This window comes from Curcuma longa, chromosome 2 (genome assembly GCF_044706935.1).
Source record: "Curcuma longa cultivar G26 ecotype Majalengka, Jawa Barat chromosome 2, ITB_CL_G26_1.1, whole genome shotgun sequence".
Lineage (NCBI taxonomy): Eukaryota > Viridiplantae > Streptophyta > Magnoliopsida > Zingiberales > Zingiberaceae > Curcuma > Curcuma longa.
The window spans coordinates 4,434,296-4,453,566 of record NC_133862.1 but is presented as its reverse complement, the minus strand read 5'-3'; the positions used below and the strand labels follow the sequence as shown (position 1 = coordinate 4,453,566).

At 34.6% G+C, this 19,271-nt stretch overlaps 2 protein-coding genes and 1 non-coding gene across 4 annotated transcripts; 2 read left to right on the top strand and 1 right to left on the bottom strand.

Annotated features, from left to right (window-relative positions):
- The first annotated feature begins 3,361 nt into the window (after positions 1-3,361).
- Positions 3,362-4,222, top strand: LOC141821439 (LIM domain-containing protein WLIM2b-like). The gene is made up of 4 exons (XM_074708870.1): positions 3,362-3,496; positions 3,569-3,700; positions 3,775-3,864; positions 3,944-4,222. The coding sequence occupies exons 1-4, from the start codon at positions 3,362-3,364 to the stop codon at positions 4,220-4,222; spliced, it is 636 nt and encodes a 211-aa protein (XP_074564971.1).
- Positions 4,223-6,441: 2,219 nt separating this feature from the next.
- Positions 6,442-6,515, bottom strand: TRNAI-UAU (transfer RNA isoleucine (anticodon UAU)). Its single transcript has one exon. It is a non-coding gene; the product is annotated as a tRNA-Ile (tRNA).
- A 395-nt stretch (positions 6,516-6,910) lies between these two features.
- LOC141822067 (uncharacterized) lies at positions 6,911-17,433 on the top strand. Of its 2 annotated transcripts, none has more exons than XM_074709487.1 (5): positions 6,911-7,164; positions 7,755-7,911; positions 11,091-11,331; positions 13,144-13,283; positions 17,056-17,433. In XM_074709487.1, the coding sequence occupies exons 1-5, from the start codon at positions 7,095-7,097 to the stop codon at positions 17,162-17,164; spliced, it is 717 nt and encodes a 238-aa protein (XP_074565588.1). In that variant the 5' UTR covers positions 6,911-7,094; the 3' UTR covers positions 17,165-17,433. The 2 variants fall into 2 exon arrangements, with proteins under 2 accessions (XP_074565588.1, XP_074565587.1); XM_074709486.1 differs by having other exon boundaries at positions 13,105-13,283.
- Positions 17,434-19,271: the final 1,838 nt, after the last annotated feature.

Genomic DNA, 19,271 nt, shown 5'->3' with positions numbered 1-19,271 from the left:
ATCGTTCTTCATCGAACTAACTGCCGGATGAGCCATGATCCAGATTTAATCATGTGGTTTGAACCTTAAACAAAGGAAGTGGGTGCTCCCGTGTCTGAATCAAGAGGATCAGACACTAGGTGAGAAGTCCTAGTAGGTCGGATGGACCAAGGGGTAAAAAGTCCTAGCTGCAGCTAGGTGGGAAGTCCTAGTAGGTCGGGTGGATCAAGGGACAAAAAGTCCTGGTGGGTCAAGGATTCAGACATCAAAAACGACGTTGAGGGGGGCCTGTGGTCCTTTGTTTGAGGGGGGGATTGTTGGGTTGCAAGGGTGCAGACATAGTCCCACATCTAAAGTACATGGAAAAGATCATGAGGTTAAAAGGATGGAAAGTATCTCCATTGGTATGAGACCTTTTGGGGAGAGCCCAAGAACAAAGCCATGAGGGCTTAGGCCCAAAGTGGACAATATCATACCATTGTGGAGATATTTTGATTCCATCGGTACTAACAAAATCTTGATTCAAACGTGATTCCACTGTACAACTTCAAGATTTTACTTGGTATCCGTCTTTTTAAGGCGACTAATCCAAGAGTCCACTCCGAGTTCACTGTGGATATTTCCGGAGGCAAAGAAGTCTATTACACCAAGCTTCTTACAAGAACAAAATAAAAAAAAGATACAAAGAAAAATGAAATATTAATCAAAAATGACTTTACAACGAGGATCTTGTTTTGAGCACTTTTTTATTGCTTAGAAATGTTTCTTGTTAGTCTGGAAATGTAGCAACACTTTGCTTCAAAATCTCCAAGAATTGATCACACATATTTGCCTCAAAACTTTCTTTTAAAGGATGTTCTTTGGACTGATTTCTATCAACCAATCGATTGGTCATACTTACCAATTGATTGTCACATCAAATCCAATCGTTTATACTTACAGAATGATTATTTTACTTGACCAATCTTATCAATCGATTGCCTAATCGATTTCAAAATATTCTGTTCACTACTACAATGTTCTAATTGATTGATGAACCTCACCAATCGATTGACTATAGTAATAAAAGTACTGTAGTAAAAAAAAATCCAAAACTCAGTTACCGTAGTAAGCCTTAAAGTATTGTAGCAAACCCTAAAGTTATTGTAGCAAATCATATTTTTTTGAAAACGAACCCTAGCTACTGTAGTAACCCTAATTAACACCTTAAATTCTAATTTCGGAGTTTAGAGTTCATCGGTTGATCGATACACCCAATCAATCGACTAATACTCATATTATTATCTTACTGCGGCTGAATTCTCATCTTGCTTAGTATCTAGTTGACCTCAGCCTACCAGGACTTTCTTAATTTGCTCAATATCCGGCCAACCTTGACCTATCGAGACTTCCCGTTACCTAACATCCAGTCAACCTTAACATGTCAGGACTTTATCTTTGTCTGATATCCGACCAACCTTGACTTGTTAGGACTTCCATCATTACCACGTGTCTGATCCTCCATGATCCATTTATTGGAATTTTCTTCTCATGCCAATTTCCTATTGGACTTTCGATCGTCAAGTATCCGGGTCAAGGTCCGATCAACCTTAACTCACTTTGATTTTTCTTTTGTCAACTTCCCATTGGACTTTCGATTATCAAGTATCCGGTCAACTTTGACCTACTTAAACTTTTATTTTCCAAATTTTCATTGAACTTCTGATCACTAAATGTCCAATCAACCTTGATATACTTAAACTTTCATTCACCGTTAAGTATCTGATCAATCTTGATTTACTTGACATCTAACTAATTACATATTTTGAAAAATTGAAATTCAATTTGAGTCAACTCGAGCTTAGTCAACTTAGTCAACCTTGATCTGAGGTCAATTGCACCAATAGTGTTATATAATAATTGAGCTAGAATTTGAGTATATATATCCTAGCTGATATAGTTCATTGATGTCGACTATGACCGATAGTGTTTGTTGGTGTTACTTTAATGATAATAATAATTAAATTTTTATTCTACAAAGTGAGATTAATTAATTATATGTATCCTTGTATATATATCATTTAGTTTGAATCTTTATTCTTTAGTGTATCTTCATCTATATTTATATAAAATTTATTTTTATTAATTAAAATTTTTTTATCTTCCTTTCTCTCGAGTAATGTATATATTTAACATAATTTTATATTGTCTAATCAAAATATTTATTAGTTACATCTTTAAATATATTTTTTAGAATTTTTCTTTCAATAAATATAATTTTAACTTTTTTATTAATTTTTTTATTTTTTATTTTATTCATCTTAGTATATGTACTTTAACATTTTTATTTCTTTAACGCTGATGCTTAAGTGCTCACTTCATAAATCAATATTGAGTTTCATAGAGTAAAATGATTTTTTAAGCAATTCTGCTACATAATATGATATCATTTATTTTTTTGGTCGTTATGGTCCCTTTATTTATCGACACCAACGTTAAATTTTGGTCACTAGGTAACTCTCAATTTGATCATTAACTATAATTTGCATTATTATCAATTCACAATTCGATTATTACCCTAAATTAGAGAGTAATATTCATTTTCACTACTAATTCCTTCCTTCTACTGAATCTTCTATATAAACATACTGATGCAAAACACTCTTTAATCTCATATATACTTAATAGATCAATCATGCATTTTTATTCTCCCCCTTAAAATCATCAAATTCTATCACAAACTTTATGTAAGATATTCGAGCTTTTAAAAGATCATAACTTTTAATTCGAGTTAAATTATAATACCTTTAATAAATTAAATAGAAACTCATTTAGAGATCTATATTTGTTATTGGGTGAAATTATATTAGAGTTATTTTTATCTTCTACATCCTAAAACTATTTAAATCTTTATTTAGTTATTTTAAGGTACATTATCTAAAATTCCACTATAAAAATAAAATTTTAAAATAATTATTATTGTGTCCCATGAGATCCTGAAACTCCTTAATTCAATTATCTAATTCAATTATCGAAGAAGAAATCATCTCTCTGGTGGCCTCCCGCACATGGCGCATGTGTTTCAGCAGCCTTTCCACGTTTAGAGATGAGCATGCATCCCTCCACTGCAGAATTTTCCCTACCTTTAATTTCCTCCCCTGCTCTCCTCCTCCTTCACCGACTAATTAGGACCCTCCTTCATTCTCATTCTTTAATTAAAGGCCTCACCTCATGCTTCCCTCTTCCTCTCCTCTTCTTCCATTATTCCACCTTGTTCATTAATTATTTCATCTGCACCACGCCAATGGCAGAGAGGGAGCTGCAGAAAAACTAATTACATCGATCACAAATTTAGACATACCTTAATTTTATCGATATCTCCTGTCGAGGTTCGTCGATCGCCATGTCGTTCAGTGGAACCCAGGACAAGTGCAAGGCCTGCGAGAAGACTGTCCATTTCATTGAGCTAGTGCGCGCTGATGGCGTCCCTTACCACAAGACCTGCTTCAGATGCAGCCACTGCAAAGGAACTCTTTCTGTAATATTAATAATATATATATAATCGAGCTTAATTAATTAACTCAATCATTAATTTAAAAATTCTTTGCAGATCAGTAATTACTCTTGCGTACATGGCGTCCTCTACTGCAAACCTCACTTCGAGCAGATGTACAAGGTGACTGGCAGCTACAGCAGCCAGAAGTTACTGTCTTCAGGTTCCAAGTCTGGAGAGAAGGAACTTGTAATAATCTGAACCTTGAATTCGCTGGTTAATTGATTGTTAATTTGCTGAATAATATTGAATTTAATTTGCAGACGAGGACTCCGAGCAAGGTGTCTTCCATGTTCTCTGGAACTCTAGACAGATGTGCCAGCTGCAACAAAACGGCGTACCCCCTGGAGAAGGCACGTCGATCGATCTGATTGCATGATCGTAAAGCGACTGGATCGAGATTGATTAGTTCTGTTTGTTTGGGTGACGCAGATTACGGTGGAGGGGGAGATATACCACAAGACGTGCTTCAGGTGCTTCAAAGGCGGCTGCATGCTGACGGCGTCGTCGTACGCGGCGCTCGAAGGTGTGCTCTACTGCAAGCACCACTTCTCGCAGCTGTTCAAGGAGACGGGGAGCTACAGTCAGCTCACCAAGAACGCTTCCATGAAGCGCAGCTCCAGGAGGTCGTCGGAGGACTCGCCGGCCCTCGAGGAGGCGGCGGCGGCGGCGGCAGCCGAAGCTGGAGTAGCGGCAGCGGAGGCATCGTAGCCTGGATGAAGAGCTAGCGTTCGTGAAGCAACAATATATATTTGATTTGATCGATCGAATTAAGCTGATTGTAATTCGTTGGTTTTTTCCAGATAAATTAAATTAATTCTGCGTTGCAGTTGGATTTTTATCCTTTTGTGAGAATATGTATGAAATCTATGATGAGAAAGATAAGTGTTTTTCATAATAAGAATCAAATCTGCCACTGTGGTCAATTTATTATTAGCTATTGCATATTAATTTGTTGGTGAAGATTTAATTAGTAGCCTAAAGGATTGAGATTTGGGTTGACACATAAATAGACAGGAAGTTAGGGAAGAAAGTCTTGGAATTTTCAAGAGGCTATTTTTCAAAGGGTACCTGTGTTTTCCATTTTATTCTTCCCGAGTGTCATATGTGTAATTCCGTCAAAGTCAAATGAGAGTCAAGATTTACGCTGAACTGACAAGACTGATTAATATGAATTCGAGAGAACTGATGACCACCAAGATAAGATAGATATCGCCTCCGGCTTAGACCACACCTCGGGCTCAGCATGAGCTTAGTTTTGGACCTCGTTTGGGTCTCTAAAACAGTCTCGGCCATCTCGGTCTCGCTAATCTCGATCTCGGCCATCTCGGTATTGTCGTATGTCTTGATCATCTTAGTCCCGAATCTCGGCCATCTTAGTATTGTCGTCTCGACCATCTTAATCTCGAATCCTGTCTCGACCACTCTGTCTCCAAAAATAATTTCGACCTCAAAGTCTCATCTCGATCTCGAGTCTCGTCTTGGCCATCTTGGTATTGCCATATCAGCCATCTTGATTTCAAGCCTCGTCTCGGTCATCTCGGTATTACCGTCTCGGGCATCTCGGTCTCAAGTCTCGTTTCGGTCCCGAAGCCTCATCTCAACTACGCCACCTCAGCTGGCTCTGTGTTGGGCTCCACTTTTACGTCTTCTATGCATTACTGTCTTATATGGGCCTGCTAAGGAGGAACACGAATATTTTCGCGAATACAAGGCGATTCAAGAATGAACAAGCGGTTATGAGGTTGTCAAACATGGTCTCCTAGCTCGGATACCTTTTTTTTTTTTGCATACAAGGTCAAAAGGAAACGACTGTCAGATTTGGTCTCCTCGTAGGTTTCTATAATGGTGTCATCCGATTTGACGTGAAGATGCCCTGAGCGGGCTATAAAAAATCTAACACACAGTCTTATTTGAGGTTCGACTCTAGTTCTACCATCATATTCTTTTTTGTCTACACTTCATTCCTTCTCGGAAGAATTCTAACTTGAGTGTTAGAGTGGTTTGCCGAGACTCCTCGGCACCAGTCTAACATTTTTCTGAAGTGTGTTTCAGGTTCTCATCATCTTCCTCATCGAGCTCATCTAGGAGGTTGCACATGTTGAGTCGTTTATTGACTAGTGACTTAATCATCCGTGGTATTTGATTAGAACACCGTCAATCATTATGATGTTGATTTTAAAGAATAATACCATTGTGGTATTGGTGGTAATGATTTTTAAAGAATATCACTATGATGTTAAATTTCAAAAAACAATACCGTTGTTATGTTGATTTTTAAAGAACAATACCATTTTGATATTAATTTTTAAATACAACACCACATCATAGCCTTTATGAAGCATCAAAGTGAGGTTGTCTTTTGAAAATAACACTAAAATGATATTGAGAAAGGTAAAATGAAAAACAAATGTATACTTTAACAAATCTGAAAATTGAATATATATTTTAAGAATTCTACAACTTCACGATTACATGAAGAAAAATAAAATAGATTTTGATTGGGTAAAAAATGAACGTGCGTACGTGGATTTGATAAAAAGTAACTAAAGATATAGTAATTTGGTAAAATGCTCATTTATTTTTTAATACAGAAATTGACAATAAAAAGGAAAAGAAAAACAAAACACAAACCAACAGGTAATCTTCATTAAATGGGTAAAAACATTTTTTTATAACAAATCATGAATAAAAAACATTTTTATATAACAAATATAATAAACGTTATTTACCAACAGGTACTCGTCATCATTAAATGGGTAAACAAAAACCTTTTTTTTTACATAAAAACCATAAAAATTACTCATCCTTAGATTTGGTTTTTATTAAATTCAAATAGGCTGGTCATCATTAAATGTGTAAAAAAAAATTCAAAAAACATAAAATAAAATTACTCATACTCAGATTTGTTTTATTAAACTCTAATATGCTGGTCCCGGCGGGGCTCGAACCCGCGACCTTCGGCTCATAAGACCAACGCTCTAACCAACTGAGCTACGGGACCAGATATACATTATTTACTTAAATAAAATTATAATTGTTATTTTGGATCCGATTGAGACAAATATAAAGATGATATGATATAATCAAAATATATAAATGAGTTGTTATAAATAATTTCTTTTAAGTAGAAAATTTATTTTTAAACAATTAATTTTCATATGATATAACAAATTTTGTCAATCTCATATCTTATTAATATTTATACAATTATTTTATATATCATATGTAATCTTTTAATAATATAAATAACACAACTCATTTAAAATATACTTAACACAGTCATTTTATTATTTAAATATATTTATATTCTTTCCACGTCCGTAGGACCGGTTCACTTGGGTTAAACCGAACCGTGTTTGAAGTCGTCCGTATGAAACCGGGAGCTGCATCCAAACCCTAACTACTTCTCGTGAATCGTTCTCCCTCCACGAGCGGCGGCGAACGGCAACTCCGGTCGGCGGCAGGCGATAGTCTCTTGTCCGGCGTGGATCTTCATCGTCATTGTGCTCTCATGCTGATGCTCTTTCAGCTTAAGACCGCTGCTCTATGATCTTCATGTGCCACTCGTCGAGGAGCACAGATGCAGTCAGCTTTGAGACGACTCGCCCTCTCTTCTTCCCAAGCCTCCTCTTTCTCTTCCTCGAAAAGCGGTATTGAAGTAGTCCTTCTCTTCTTTCACCTGATGATTGGTAGCTTTGCTGTGGCAATTTTAAGGCACTCATTCGGTACTAGCAACCTGAACATTAAGAACAAGATATCTAATTCTTATATCGGAAAATTTAAGGTTTTGAAGAAACAATGTGAAGTTCTTATCTCATTTAATCGACAAAGCTTCTCTGTTTCTTACCTATCATCTTGGTATTGGTTTCCAATGTCTGTATCAATGCTCTGTTAGACTTAGAATTCTATGTTTCTGTTGCATCACATGAAAAAGGAAGATAATTTAGATTTTCTGGCTGAGTATGCAAGTAGAAAAATTCTTTTAATCCAAAGCATTCCTGCAATTTTATTTTACTTTCACGTATAAAACAAAGAAGCTTGTTGACTACTACTTCAATCTCTAAATAACTATAGATGTAGGCTGCTTGAAATCCCTTCTGTTGCAATTTCTTCATTATTTAATCTATTTATGAACAAAAAAGAGTATATTTCATGAAAAAAAGGATTTTGTCTTTATGTTCACATGATAATTCCTTTCTTGTTGCTGGTGAAAATGATTGTCTTTCTCAAATCATTGCAGTTTCCATTGGCTCATCTAGTGCATCATACCAGCTAAGTCCCATTAGTCATGGAAATTCATCTGCTGCATCAGTTCCTTCTATTTCATGTAAATCACAAAGAGGAAAGAGGATATCTAAAGAAAAAAGGCGTGCTCTAGTGGAGTCTTTCGTTGGAAAGTAAGATAATCATTCAAATGAAGTCTTAGATTGTTCATTCAATCTCCACATCCAATTTCATTCATTTCTGGATTCTCTTTTATTCTTTTGTAAAACAAAGTTGCCTAGAACCATTGGTTTGTGATTGTTTTCTAAGAATCACCTAAATCTAAGTCTGATGCAACTAGATCATGTTGTTGTCAATTAAACAATATAGATATAAGATTGGATAGGCTAAAGACAGACATATATCACAGGCTTGATTGTAGCATCACTCACTTGTGTGACACTTAAACAACCTATCCCCACAAAGTTGCTAAGTGAGCCTAACTTACTAGAGACTTACACGAGGGAAACTAAAAGTGATTGAGAGAGCTTGAGAGGGTAGCAAGTAAAGAGGGCTCGAGAATACTATTCTTGAGGATGATTATAAATAAAGGGAAAAGAGATTCATAAGTATCTTCCTCCCAAACAAACGGGTGTACATTATGTGAAAATTCCTATAAAATATCAGATATTTTCATGAAAGGAAGATTCTAGTGAAATATCTAAAATCATCCTAAGGAAGAAGGTAGAAGATAGATCATGGGCTAACAGTGTGGGCTAAAGAGTGGATTAAGAACCTCTTAGGCTTGAAAATTGGTGAACCATGACATTTCCCCCCACCTAAGCTCATGACTTTCTCTGCGCATTCTCTTCCTTACAGTGCTTGATATGCTTGGTGAATAGTCAGAAGACATCCTCTCATTCCTAACTCGCCTTATTATATCATGAATTCTAGTTTGGAACCCCTCTTATTTGAATGACCTTTCTGCAACAATGTAGTCCACATCTTTATTGAAGGAGGTGGCAATGACTCTTCTTAGGCCCTCTTGGTTTTTGTGAAAAGGTTTGAGAATGCTCACATAGAAGATGAGATGAATTTGAGTTTTAGTGGAAGTTGGACTTGGTAAGATACCTAACCCACACATTTGATGATGTAACAGGTAAGGGACCACCTTCACTTGTTCTCACTAGCCTCTTAGTTCTTTCTGCAAGGACTTGAGGATAGGAGTTTCACAAATATCATGTTGTGTTGCCTGAACTCTACATATTACCTCTTTGAATTTGCTTATTTTCTCATTTTCTTGGTGGCTGTCTAGAAAATTCCTAAAATATCTTATCCCACTCTTTGGCTAGCATATGGATTGCTTCCCTCTATAAGTTGAGGTGACGATATTAGGTGCCATAGGTTGTTGCACATTCATTGTCTCAAATGAACTTTTACTTGTCGCCTCAATTCACTATAGGTTATAAGAGAATTGAACCACATCTAGCAACTTCACCCAATTTCACTGATGAGTGCTCTAATAATGCCTCAAGTAAAGTTAAAAGTAGCTCATTAATGCACTCAATTTGTCTGTTGCTTTGAAGATGAAAGCTTGTAAAGAAATTTAAATCCATTCCCAATAACTTGAAAAGGTCGATCCAAAATTTCTAGTCATGATCACTTACTATGTTTTGTGGATGTCCTTAATGATTCACCACAATTTGACGAGATAGGTATGGAAGTGACATACTTCCTCAGCCAATCAATATTACCATGAGGCTTCTATACCCTTCGGACTTAGATAAGGCCATAATGAAATTCGTTGAGATCCTTCTTTTTAAATAAGACTAGGGCGCTAAATGGAGTGTCAGATCGGCAAATGTAACCTAAGTTTAGTAAGTCTTTGAGTTGTTTCCGCAACTCAACTAACTCAGGAGGTGCCATGTGATAAGGTGCCATGACAGATGGCTTAGTATTTGGCTCAGGTTGATCAGATGATCTACCTCATGCGTTGGTGGAAGCTTCTTTGGAATGGTGGAAGCTTCTTTGGAAGTTCTTGCGACATTATATCTTTGGACGCTTCAAGCACCACTTGTATCACCTCCGATATTGTCTCTTTGGAGCTAGCAAGATCCTCCCCATCATTCAACTCTTGGATAGTGGCAAGGTAGCTTCAATCCACCTTCAACTCCCGTTTGAATTGTATAGCTGAGAACCAATAATGGACTTTATCTTAAAGACATCTTCCTCCAAATTATCAGCATTACCCTTCTTTATGGTGGAATACACATTGGAGATAGCTTGCTCCAAGGTAATAACTTGAACTTCAATAGCCTCCGTTGCCTTTAGCCTTGCAGCGTCTGCCTTTTGTGCTGCTCCTATACTTCACAAGGTTGATTTCCAATGTCTGACACCATTGCTCTGGAGCACAATATGGAGATGTTGGACGGTGGGAACTTTATTATCATGAGCTTGATTTTAGCACCACTCACCCAATGGCACTTAAATAGCTTTTCTCTGTAAAGTTGCAAAGTAAGTTTAACTTGTTAGAAATGTAAAAAATATAAGTTAGACAGGATCTAAGAGATTATAAGTAAAGAGGGATTACTATTTTTGGGAATGATTATAAATGAAGCGAAATGAACTATTTATAGGCATCCTCCTCCCAAATATATGGCCAGGATCAGTTTAATCCAGCGGTGTACATTATGTGTTTAGAAAGTGATATTTCATGATAGTAATACTCTAGGGAAATATTTAGAATTATCCTAAGGAAGAAGGTAGAAGAAGAGCTAAGACCATGAGCTAAGAGAGTGAGCCAAAGAGTGACTTGCTAGAGACGTAAACAACAAAAGTTAAGAGATTGGGTCTGAGTGACTAGTAAGTAAAGAAAGCTTACTATTCTTGAGAATGATTACAAATAAAGGAAAGGAGCATCCTCCTCTTGAATAGACGGATAGGATCAATTCTATCGGATGGTGTACATTATATGATTAGAAAAATTTTCAAATAGGAACATTGTAGGGAAAAATTTAGAATCGTTTTAAGGAAGAAGCTAAAAGATGGATCATGAGCCAAGACCATGAGCTAAGAGTGTGAGCTAAAGAGTGAATCAAGATCCTCTAGGGCTTGAAAATTAGTGGGTTATGACACATACATCTTTACTTGTATCAATCCTCCTGAAGTAATCTTTTCTACATATAGGCTACTTTCGACAAACATTACAGTGTATAAATTTACAGCTCTAGCAGGCTTGCTTGTTATCATTTGAGAATATTGATTGTCAACGAATTAGGTTTTTTATATGTCATTTGCTAAAGTTGCATCATGTTCTAGTTGCAACTTTGGGAAATATTTGATATCTTCATTTATCACTTGGTTGATATGACAGGTATAGAGCCCAGAATGCTGGAATTTTTCCTTCTATTCAGAAGGTCAAAATGGAGGTTGGTGGGTCTTATTACGTAATCAGAGAGTTGGTTCAAGAATTGGAGTATAATGCTAAGTTGGCTTCTTTCAACAAAGTGACTAGGCAGCCAGGAAAAGTAGAAGGCAGTGCTCAAATTTCAGATGCAGCAATGTCATCTGCGATTGTCGCAGATGAAATATTGAAATCAAGTACTATGGCCAAAGTAAGTTTTTACTGAAAATCTCTACTGTATAATTTTTTTCAGGTCTGAAGAATGGTGTGTCACAACTTATATTTTTAGTGAGTTTGACATATTGGATATGTTTCTGAATTCTGACATCTAAGCAACCTTATCACTTGAATTCAGATTACCGCTTGACTGGTCATTTACATCATGTCATATATATACAAGCATATATATATAGAGAGGTGTTCAACATCAGTTTTATACATTTTTCCCTATTTATGCTTATTTTGTGTTATTTGTTTCTTTTTCCTTTTCTTAGGATTAAGGGTGATTGTCAGGATTGTCTCAAAGTGATTGATATAATATTCCTTGACCAAGGATGATTTGCAATATCAATCTTTAAATTAGTAATTCTTGTAGTGTTCTTCATTCTTACAAGGATCCCTTCTTGTTTTCATAACTGTGTTTTTACAAATCACAATTGTAATAAATCTTAGTCAGCACATCACATTGGCAGACAGGTAATGTTAAGATTTTCTCTTTCCTTGTTATTTAGGGGTGTGCAATCAGTACAAAGTGAAGGGAATCTAACTGAACTGAAATTGGTTAGCTTTGGATGCAACTGAGTAACAACAAATATGCCATTTGGTTAGTTATTATTAGGTTTTGATTAACATAAAATATAAAAAATTAATAAATCTAGATATTGAATCTCTTTTTTAGTTATCTTCAGTGCCACTCACCAAAATTGGAGCCGAAATGAAATGAAATTTCATATTTTATGAACTGAGCCAATCCAAATTTTATTAGCAATTTGTAATCTGAAATGAATTTTTTTTCTGCTGCAATTTAACCTTCTCACTTTAATTTAGTAGGGGAGAGTGGAGACCTCCAATTTAAGGACAAGTTAATAAGCACCAACTGACCTTGTTAGCATAAAGTTCAAAATCACATTAGCATGAACTGAACTCACATCAACATGAAGTTCTAACATGGCTTTAGTTCACAGTTCATCCTGATAGATTATATAAAAAAATTTATCTTAATAATTCTTATTTCTAAAGCTCAACATAACTTTTAATGACAAGTAGTATTATTTTAATCATGGTTCAAAATCTCCTACTGTTCATAGTCAAAATATTTCATTTTGGTTGATACTGGTAATCTCTCTTATGTCATTTGTGCCCATGAGTATTGTGTTGTGCTGACACTTTGCACACCTTATTATCTATGCAACATGTTAAGATCAATTAAACCATAGCTTATTATGATTATTATCATTATTTTAGTTTATTTCTCTAAAAGTTTAGTTCACTTGATTATTTAATTGCTATGTTTTTTTATATGTAAATAAGTTAAGAAAAAGAATATAATAGAAGTCAAACTTATATTGATTCATCTCAACACATATTAAAGTGAAAAATAAGTAAAATTCAAGTACTAATAGTCTTATTAAGTTACACTATGTAAGGATATATGAAACAGAGTCACTCACCTATATGCATGCTAGAGTTGGGGGGTGGGGGAGGTCCTGGTATTGTTTACTAGTGTTATTTACAAAGGATATAACCAACAACCTATCCTGATAGCATTGCCATGCCACATAAGGCCCTTACTCTTGCAAGCAGAGTCACTCACTTATATACATGCTAGAATTGGATTTGAAAGTTACTTGCCTGACTTTTATATCCTGTTTCTCATCCTGTATTCTAACGATTCAGCATGTTCTTTGTTGGAACTTTTTCATACCAAAAGTTCAAAGAAATCTCACTTGACAGTTTATGTATTTTTTTCATTACTTGTTTGTAGGATGAGCCATCAGTGGTTACTGAAGCAGATGCTTTGCAGATTCCTCCAGGAGAGCTTGTAGGCTGCCAAACAGAGATTAGCACTATTGACTCTTCAGCAGACATACCTAACCAAAAAGTAGTTAAACATGCAAGGTCCGATACAACTCTGGGGACAGATATGGAGGATTTGCAACCTATGTAAGCTTACCTTTTGCTCTTTTGTTCATGATGCTACTCTATCAAGAATTAAATATTTTATGTCCTCATTATACTTGCCAGCACAATGAAGGATCAAACTTTCTGCATTAACCTTACTAGCTGTGATTTTGGCTCCGACCAGTTCAGATTGGGTCCACTAGGGTTAGTCACTACTTGATGGTCATTTTTTGGTGTGGGGGTGGGGGGGGGGGGGGGGGGGGGGGGGGGGGGGGGGGGGGGGGGGGGGGGGGGGGGGGGGGGGGGGGGGGGGGGGGGGGGGGGGGGGGGGGGGGGGGGGGGGGGGACACAACTATTAAATACATGTCGAGTTTAGCCAGGATAGGCTGAAGGAGAATTTGAAACAGGACAAAAACCTGATTGGTCCTTGCCAGTTCTATCAAAATTATGAGTTTACCCAAATGGATGTGTTTACCCATGTATCCTGTAGGTAATAAACCTTAAGGGTGCATTTGATTTAAGTTATCATACATAACCTTGATTATGTGATTATTAGGTAATCACATAATTAAGGTTTTGGAATATAAAACATAATCTAATGTTATTTGGTTCAACTTATTTATTTGGAGGAAATAAAACATAATTAATTTAACATTTACTATATTATCCTTGATTCAATTTATTTTTAGAATAAATTAAATTAATAATATTAATATTAATAATATTAATGATGATAATAAATTGATAATATATAAAAAATAAATATATATATTTTAATAAAATAATTTATTAAAATAATTATTTTAATAAAATAATTCATTAAATTAATAAATATAATTTGTTAAATAATAAAATACTTTGTTAAATTTTATTTTAATAAACATAATTCTTAAATTTTATTTTTTTAAAATTTAAAATAAATAAATAAATTATATATATATATAAAATGAAATAATTTGTTAAAATAATTATTTTAATAAAATAATTTATTAAATTAATAAATATAATTCGTTAATTTTATTTTTTTAAATTTAAAATAAATTATCTCTGTTAAATTTATTGAATTAATTAATTTGGTTTCAATTAGAGCATCTGCAATGCTGTTAATGGGGGCGTTAATAACACCATGGTAATTGTTAATACACAATGTGGTGGGGTCCACATGAACGCGTTAATACTTTTGAACGCGTTCATGGCAGTGAGGTGGGCCTCACATGTATTTTTTTTATTTTTTTATTTTTTTATTAATATTCAGGTGTTATTAATGAGAGAGCGTTGTGGATGCTCTTAGGTTTTATGGTATATTTCAATTAACTCAGTTTTAAAATCGAAGGGTATCCATGGAAAATTTTTTCGTTAATTTTCGAAATCGTTAGAAAATTTTAGGCTGCCAAGGTAATCACATTCTTGGGTTATAACCCATTTGCTGATGTGGCAGTAATGCTGCATTACTGGAGAATCGATCATAACCTGAACCAAACGATAACCTTGGATAGAGAACCAAAGTTATCAATGATAACCCCCAACTACGTTTGGTTCGAGTTATCATACATAATTTTGGTTATGGGGTATAAAACATAATCTAATGTTGTTTGGTTTAATTTATTTATTTGAAGGGAATAAAACATAACCAGTTTAACATTTACTTATTACATTTACTATATTACTCTTAATTCAATTTTTTAGAATAAATTAAATTAAATTAATAATATTAATATTAATAATATTAACGATGATAATAAATCAATAATATATAAAAAATAAATATAATTTATTTATATTTTTTAAATTTAAAATAAATTTATATATTTTTAATAAAATAATTCATTAAACTAATTATTTTTAATCTATTAAATTAATAAATATAATTCATTAATTTTATTTTTTAAAATTAATAATAAATTTTTATATATTTTAATAAAACAATTTGTTGAATTAATAAATATAATTTGTTAATTTTATTTTAAAAAATAATTCATTATGATAATAATAAAATAATGCATTAAATTAATTAATATAATTTGTTAATTTTATTTTTTAATTTAAAATACATTTATATATATTATTATAAAATAAATCGTTTTAATAATTATTTTAATAAAATAATTCATTAAATTAATAAATATAATTCTTTAACTTTATTTTAATAAAATAATTTATTAAATTAATAAATATAATTTGTTAATTTTATTTTTAAAATTTAAAATAAATTTATATATATTTTAATAAAATAATTCATTAAATTAATAAATATAATTTCATTAATTTTATTTTAAAAAATTTAAAATAAATTATCTGTTTTAAATTTATAAGTATTTTAATTAAAATTTATTAAATTAATTAACTCGATTTCAATTAGGTTTGAATGCACATTTCAATTAACTCAGTTTTAAAATCGAAGGGTAATCATAGAAAAAATTTTCGTTAACCTTCGGAATCACAAAAAACCTTAGCTATCAAGGTAATCACATTTCCGGATTATAACCCATTTATTGATGTGGCGGTGATGTTGTATTACTTGGGAATCGATTATAACCTGAATCAAATAATTTTATCATCGATAACCTTGGACAGATAACCAAGGTTATGAATGATAATTCCCAATCAAACGCCCCCTAAGTGTATTTGCAGACACTGACAATTGTAGAATAATAAACTATATATATTCCAATGCCTTAAGAATTTGGGTTGAAAGATTCAGAATTTCATTCAAATACAAGCCAGAGAAATACGATGATATATATGAATATTTAGCTCAAATCCAACTTCACCTTGATACACAAACGATATCATTAATGACCTAACCCAGGTGACTTAACACACCCCGTGCTGCTGTCTTCTTTTTCAGTTTTTTGTAACTGCTTATTGTTTCTCTCTCTTTTTTCCTTTTTATATGAATATATCCTTGATGTGAGTGAGTAGACATAGGCCTATCTGGTGTTGCGTTAGTGCACTCTTGAAAGTACCTCATCCTCAAATATACATCATTCCCAATATATTTTCATGTTGATAATTCTGAAGAAAAAAATTGTTGAGATGGTGTATATCAAATAGCAGGTCTACATGATATCCGCCCTATCCACTTCAAAGTTGCATAAACTGCAGCTTTATTATCTGGTTTGTCAGGCACAATGCAGCTGTATTATCTAATTCGCTAGGTAGAATGGCATGTTACTTGTCATTGTTATATTCTGTTAGTTTGCCAGTTGCAGTTAAAGTTTCTGTGTAACTCCAACTAAACTGTCTTCTACTATTCCCTAAAAGATTGATTAATGATATACAGGCTCAATGCTATAACCTATATTGTATAGTCCTCTAAAAGATTCTGTAGTGATTAAATAAGCTTGGTTTCTCCATGCCATTTTTGGCCATTATAACATTTTACTGGGATCAATCTATCAAACTAACCACCTAGTTGAAAGAAACTATCCTGTTAGTTAAATTTTTTACTACTAGATGATGCGTGGAGTTACCTTGAGTTAATAACTTTACTCCAGACTGTGGTTTGAGTTTTCTGAAGTCAGGACAGCTTAAATACATGGGCCCCTTACTAAGTTCTTATTGCACTTGGTGTGCCTGTTGAGCAAAATTGCAAACAATACCATAGGACATACCCTAATCAGCAAAGAAAATACTTCAAACTGTCTATGTTAGTCTAATTAACCTTTTTTGGTTTTAATTTGGCTCACATTAACAAAACCCAATTAGTACTCTAACAATGGTTTGATGCTGCTCATTAATTTTCTCTATAATATGCCACATATATTCAGAGTAATAGTTGCTGAATGCATCTCATTAATTTTCTTTTCTGTAGTGAAAACATCAGGAGTTCAAATCAAGGAGATTCACCAAGGGCGACAAGCTTCTGGAGCAACTTGAGATCATTGGCAGATGGGATCTTTAGCTTTTGGAAGAAAAAGTAGGTCTCCATCTGCTGCTTGACAAAATAGGCCTTCATCTGCTGCTCGACAAAAAGCTATGCAGGATTCAATTGCCTCTTCGTGTGGCTCAATGTCTATTTTGCTTCTCCTGGAGGGTTGCTATTTTGTTTTGCTTAGTTTCTTGAAAATAATTTCTCCGACAATCATGGATTAACCATCTACTCATAATTAATGATCTAATGGGAAGTTTCTTCTCTGTTAACCTTTTCATCTGTCCACTTAGATCCAAGTTGATTGTATTAATTTTGTTGCATCTGAGAAATATGACAGCGAAGCGAGTTGCATATTTGCAGTCTTAGTTTTTGAGAGAATGGAGGCTCCAAAAGTTGGATAACTTGTTTTGGATAGTCTGACTGCCTGTGTCTATTTGTTTGTGAATCTGGATTAACTATGAAGCATAATCTCACGAGGGATTTCCATCTTCAGGAGGTATGAATTCACTGCCATCTTCTGCAGGTGTGGAATATGTTTCAATGCTTTAGTATCTTATGTCTAGTGAAGGCATAAGATATCACATTTTAGTTTTAAAAAAAAAAAGCTAGTTTATTTAGAATGCAGCATATTCACCCGACTGATGTGTATCTAAGAAAGAGAAATCCACAGAAGAATCACCTTTTCTTGCGATCTATAACATGCATACGCAGAAGTACCATGACAAGGGTGATTAGGAACACTACATCCTCTGACTCTCAACTAAGCTATCTCCGCATTATTAGGAGAAAATTTTGGAGTGGATTGAAAATTTTAAAATTTTGGAAGAAAATCATGCGGGGGCAAAAGTAAAGGAAGTCAAATTATTTCGGATAATATTAAAAAAGATTACGAAGATCGAACACGCGACTTTCAGATTCTTCTCTCCCAACTGAGCTATCCCCGCGTTATTAGGAAAAACTTTTGGAGTGGATTGAAAATTCGAATGATGAAGTTGAACTTGGGAAAGAACTTGAATTCGAATTATTTGTTTGTGGTTGGTTTTCTTTCTAGAGTCTCAAATTGCTTCCAATTTATTTTAACTTCTTTTGATTCTCTACCGCCCGTCAAGCCTGAATCTTTGGGAATTATTTTCCCACTTCTTCTGTAAAAGGTGAAATCCGCCACTTTAGCGGCTCCACACGGTCGGTTCTACGATCATATGTGAGGAGGTAAATCGAGAAATTGCAATTAGTCATTACGCAGGAGGGTATTGTTTGACTTCGTCAAGATTCGAACCTTTGTCTTTTTCTGTAAGTCTGTTATGTCGTAACCAATTTAGCTATGCCCCGGGAGCAGGAATTATTTTCCCACGAACAATATCCAGAGAAGTCCTCTCACTAGATAACCAAACATCCTATGACAACCTAAATTCCAATATTCACCATCAGCTATTCATCCCCAATCACTTGGAAAATTGAAAATATCCAAGATTAACGAGGAAAAAGTATAACTGCAAAAAAAGAAAAAAAAGTAGTTTGTACGAGGAAAAAGTATAACTGCAAAAAAAAAAAAAAGTAGTTTGTACAGGGAATCTCCCATTAACCAGAGAAATCTCGCACTCGTTTAAAAAAGACGCCTTATTTAAAATGCAGCATATTGACCCGACTGATATGTATCTAAGAAAGAGAAATTCACAGAAGAATCACCGTTTCTTGCGATCTATAACATGCATACGCAGAAGTACCATGACAAGGGTGATTAGGAACACTACAGGACTCCCAACTAAGCTATCCCCGTATGTTGATGCAGTTTGTCCCGATTATTATTTTGATGTTGGCACAGATTTAAGTTTATAAGACTTAAGTTCAGATTGATCGAGGACTGGATGAAGTCGGAGAGGGCTCGGTAGCTCGTTCTCCGGACTAGGTCAGAGAGGGCTCGGTAGCTCGTTCTCTGGACCGGATGAAGTCGGAGAGGGCTCGGTAGCTCGTTCTCCGGACTAGGTCAGAGAGGGCTCGGTAGCTCGTTCTCTGGACCGGATGAAGTCGGAGAGGGCTCGGTAGCTCGTTCTCCAGACTAGGACAGAGAGGGCTCGGTAGCTCGTTCTCTGGACCGGATGAAGTCGGAGAGGGCTCGGTAGCTCGTTCTCCGGACTAGGTCAGAGAGGGCTCGGCAG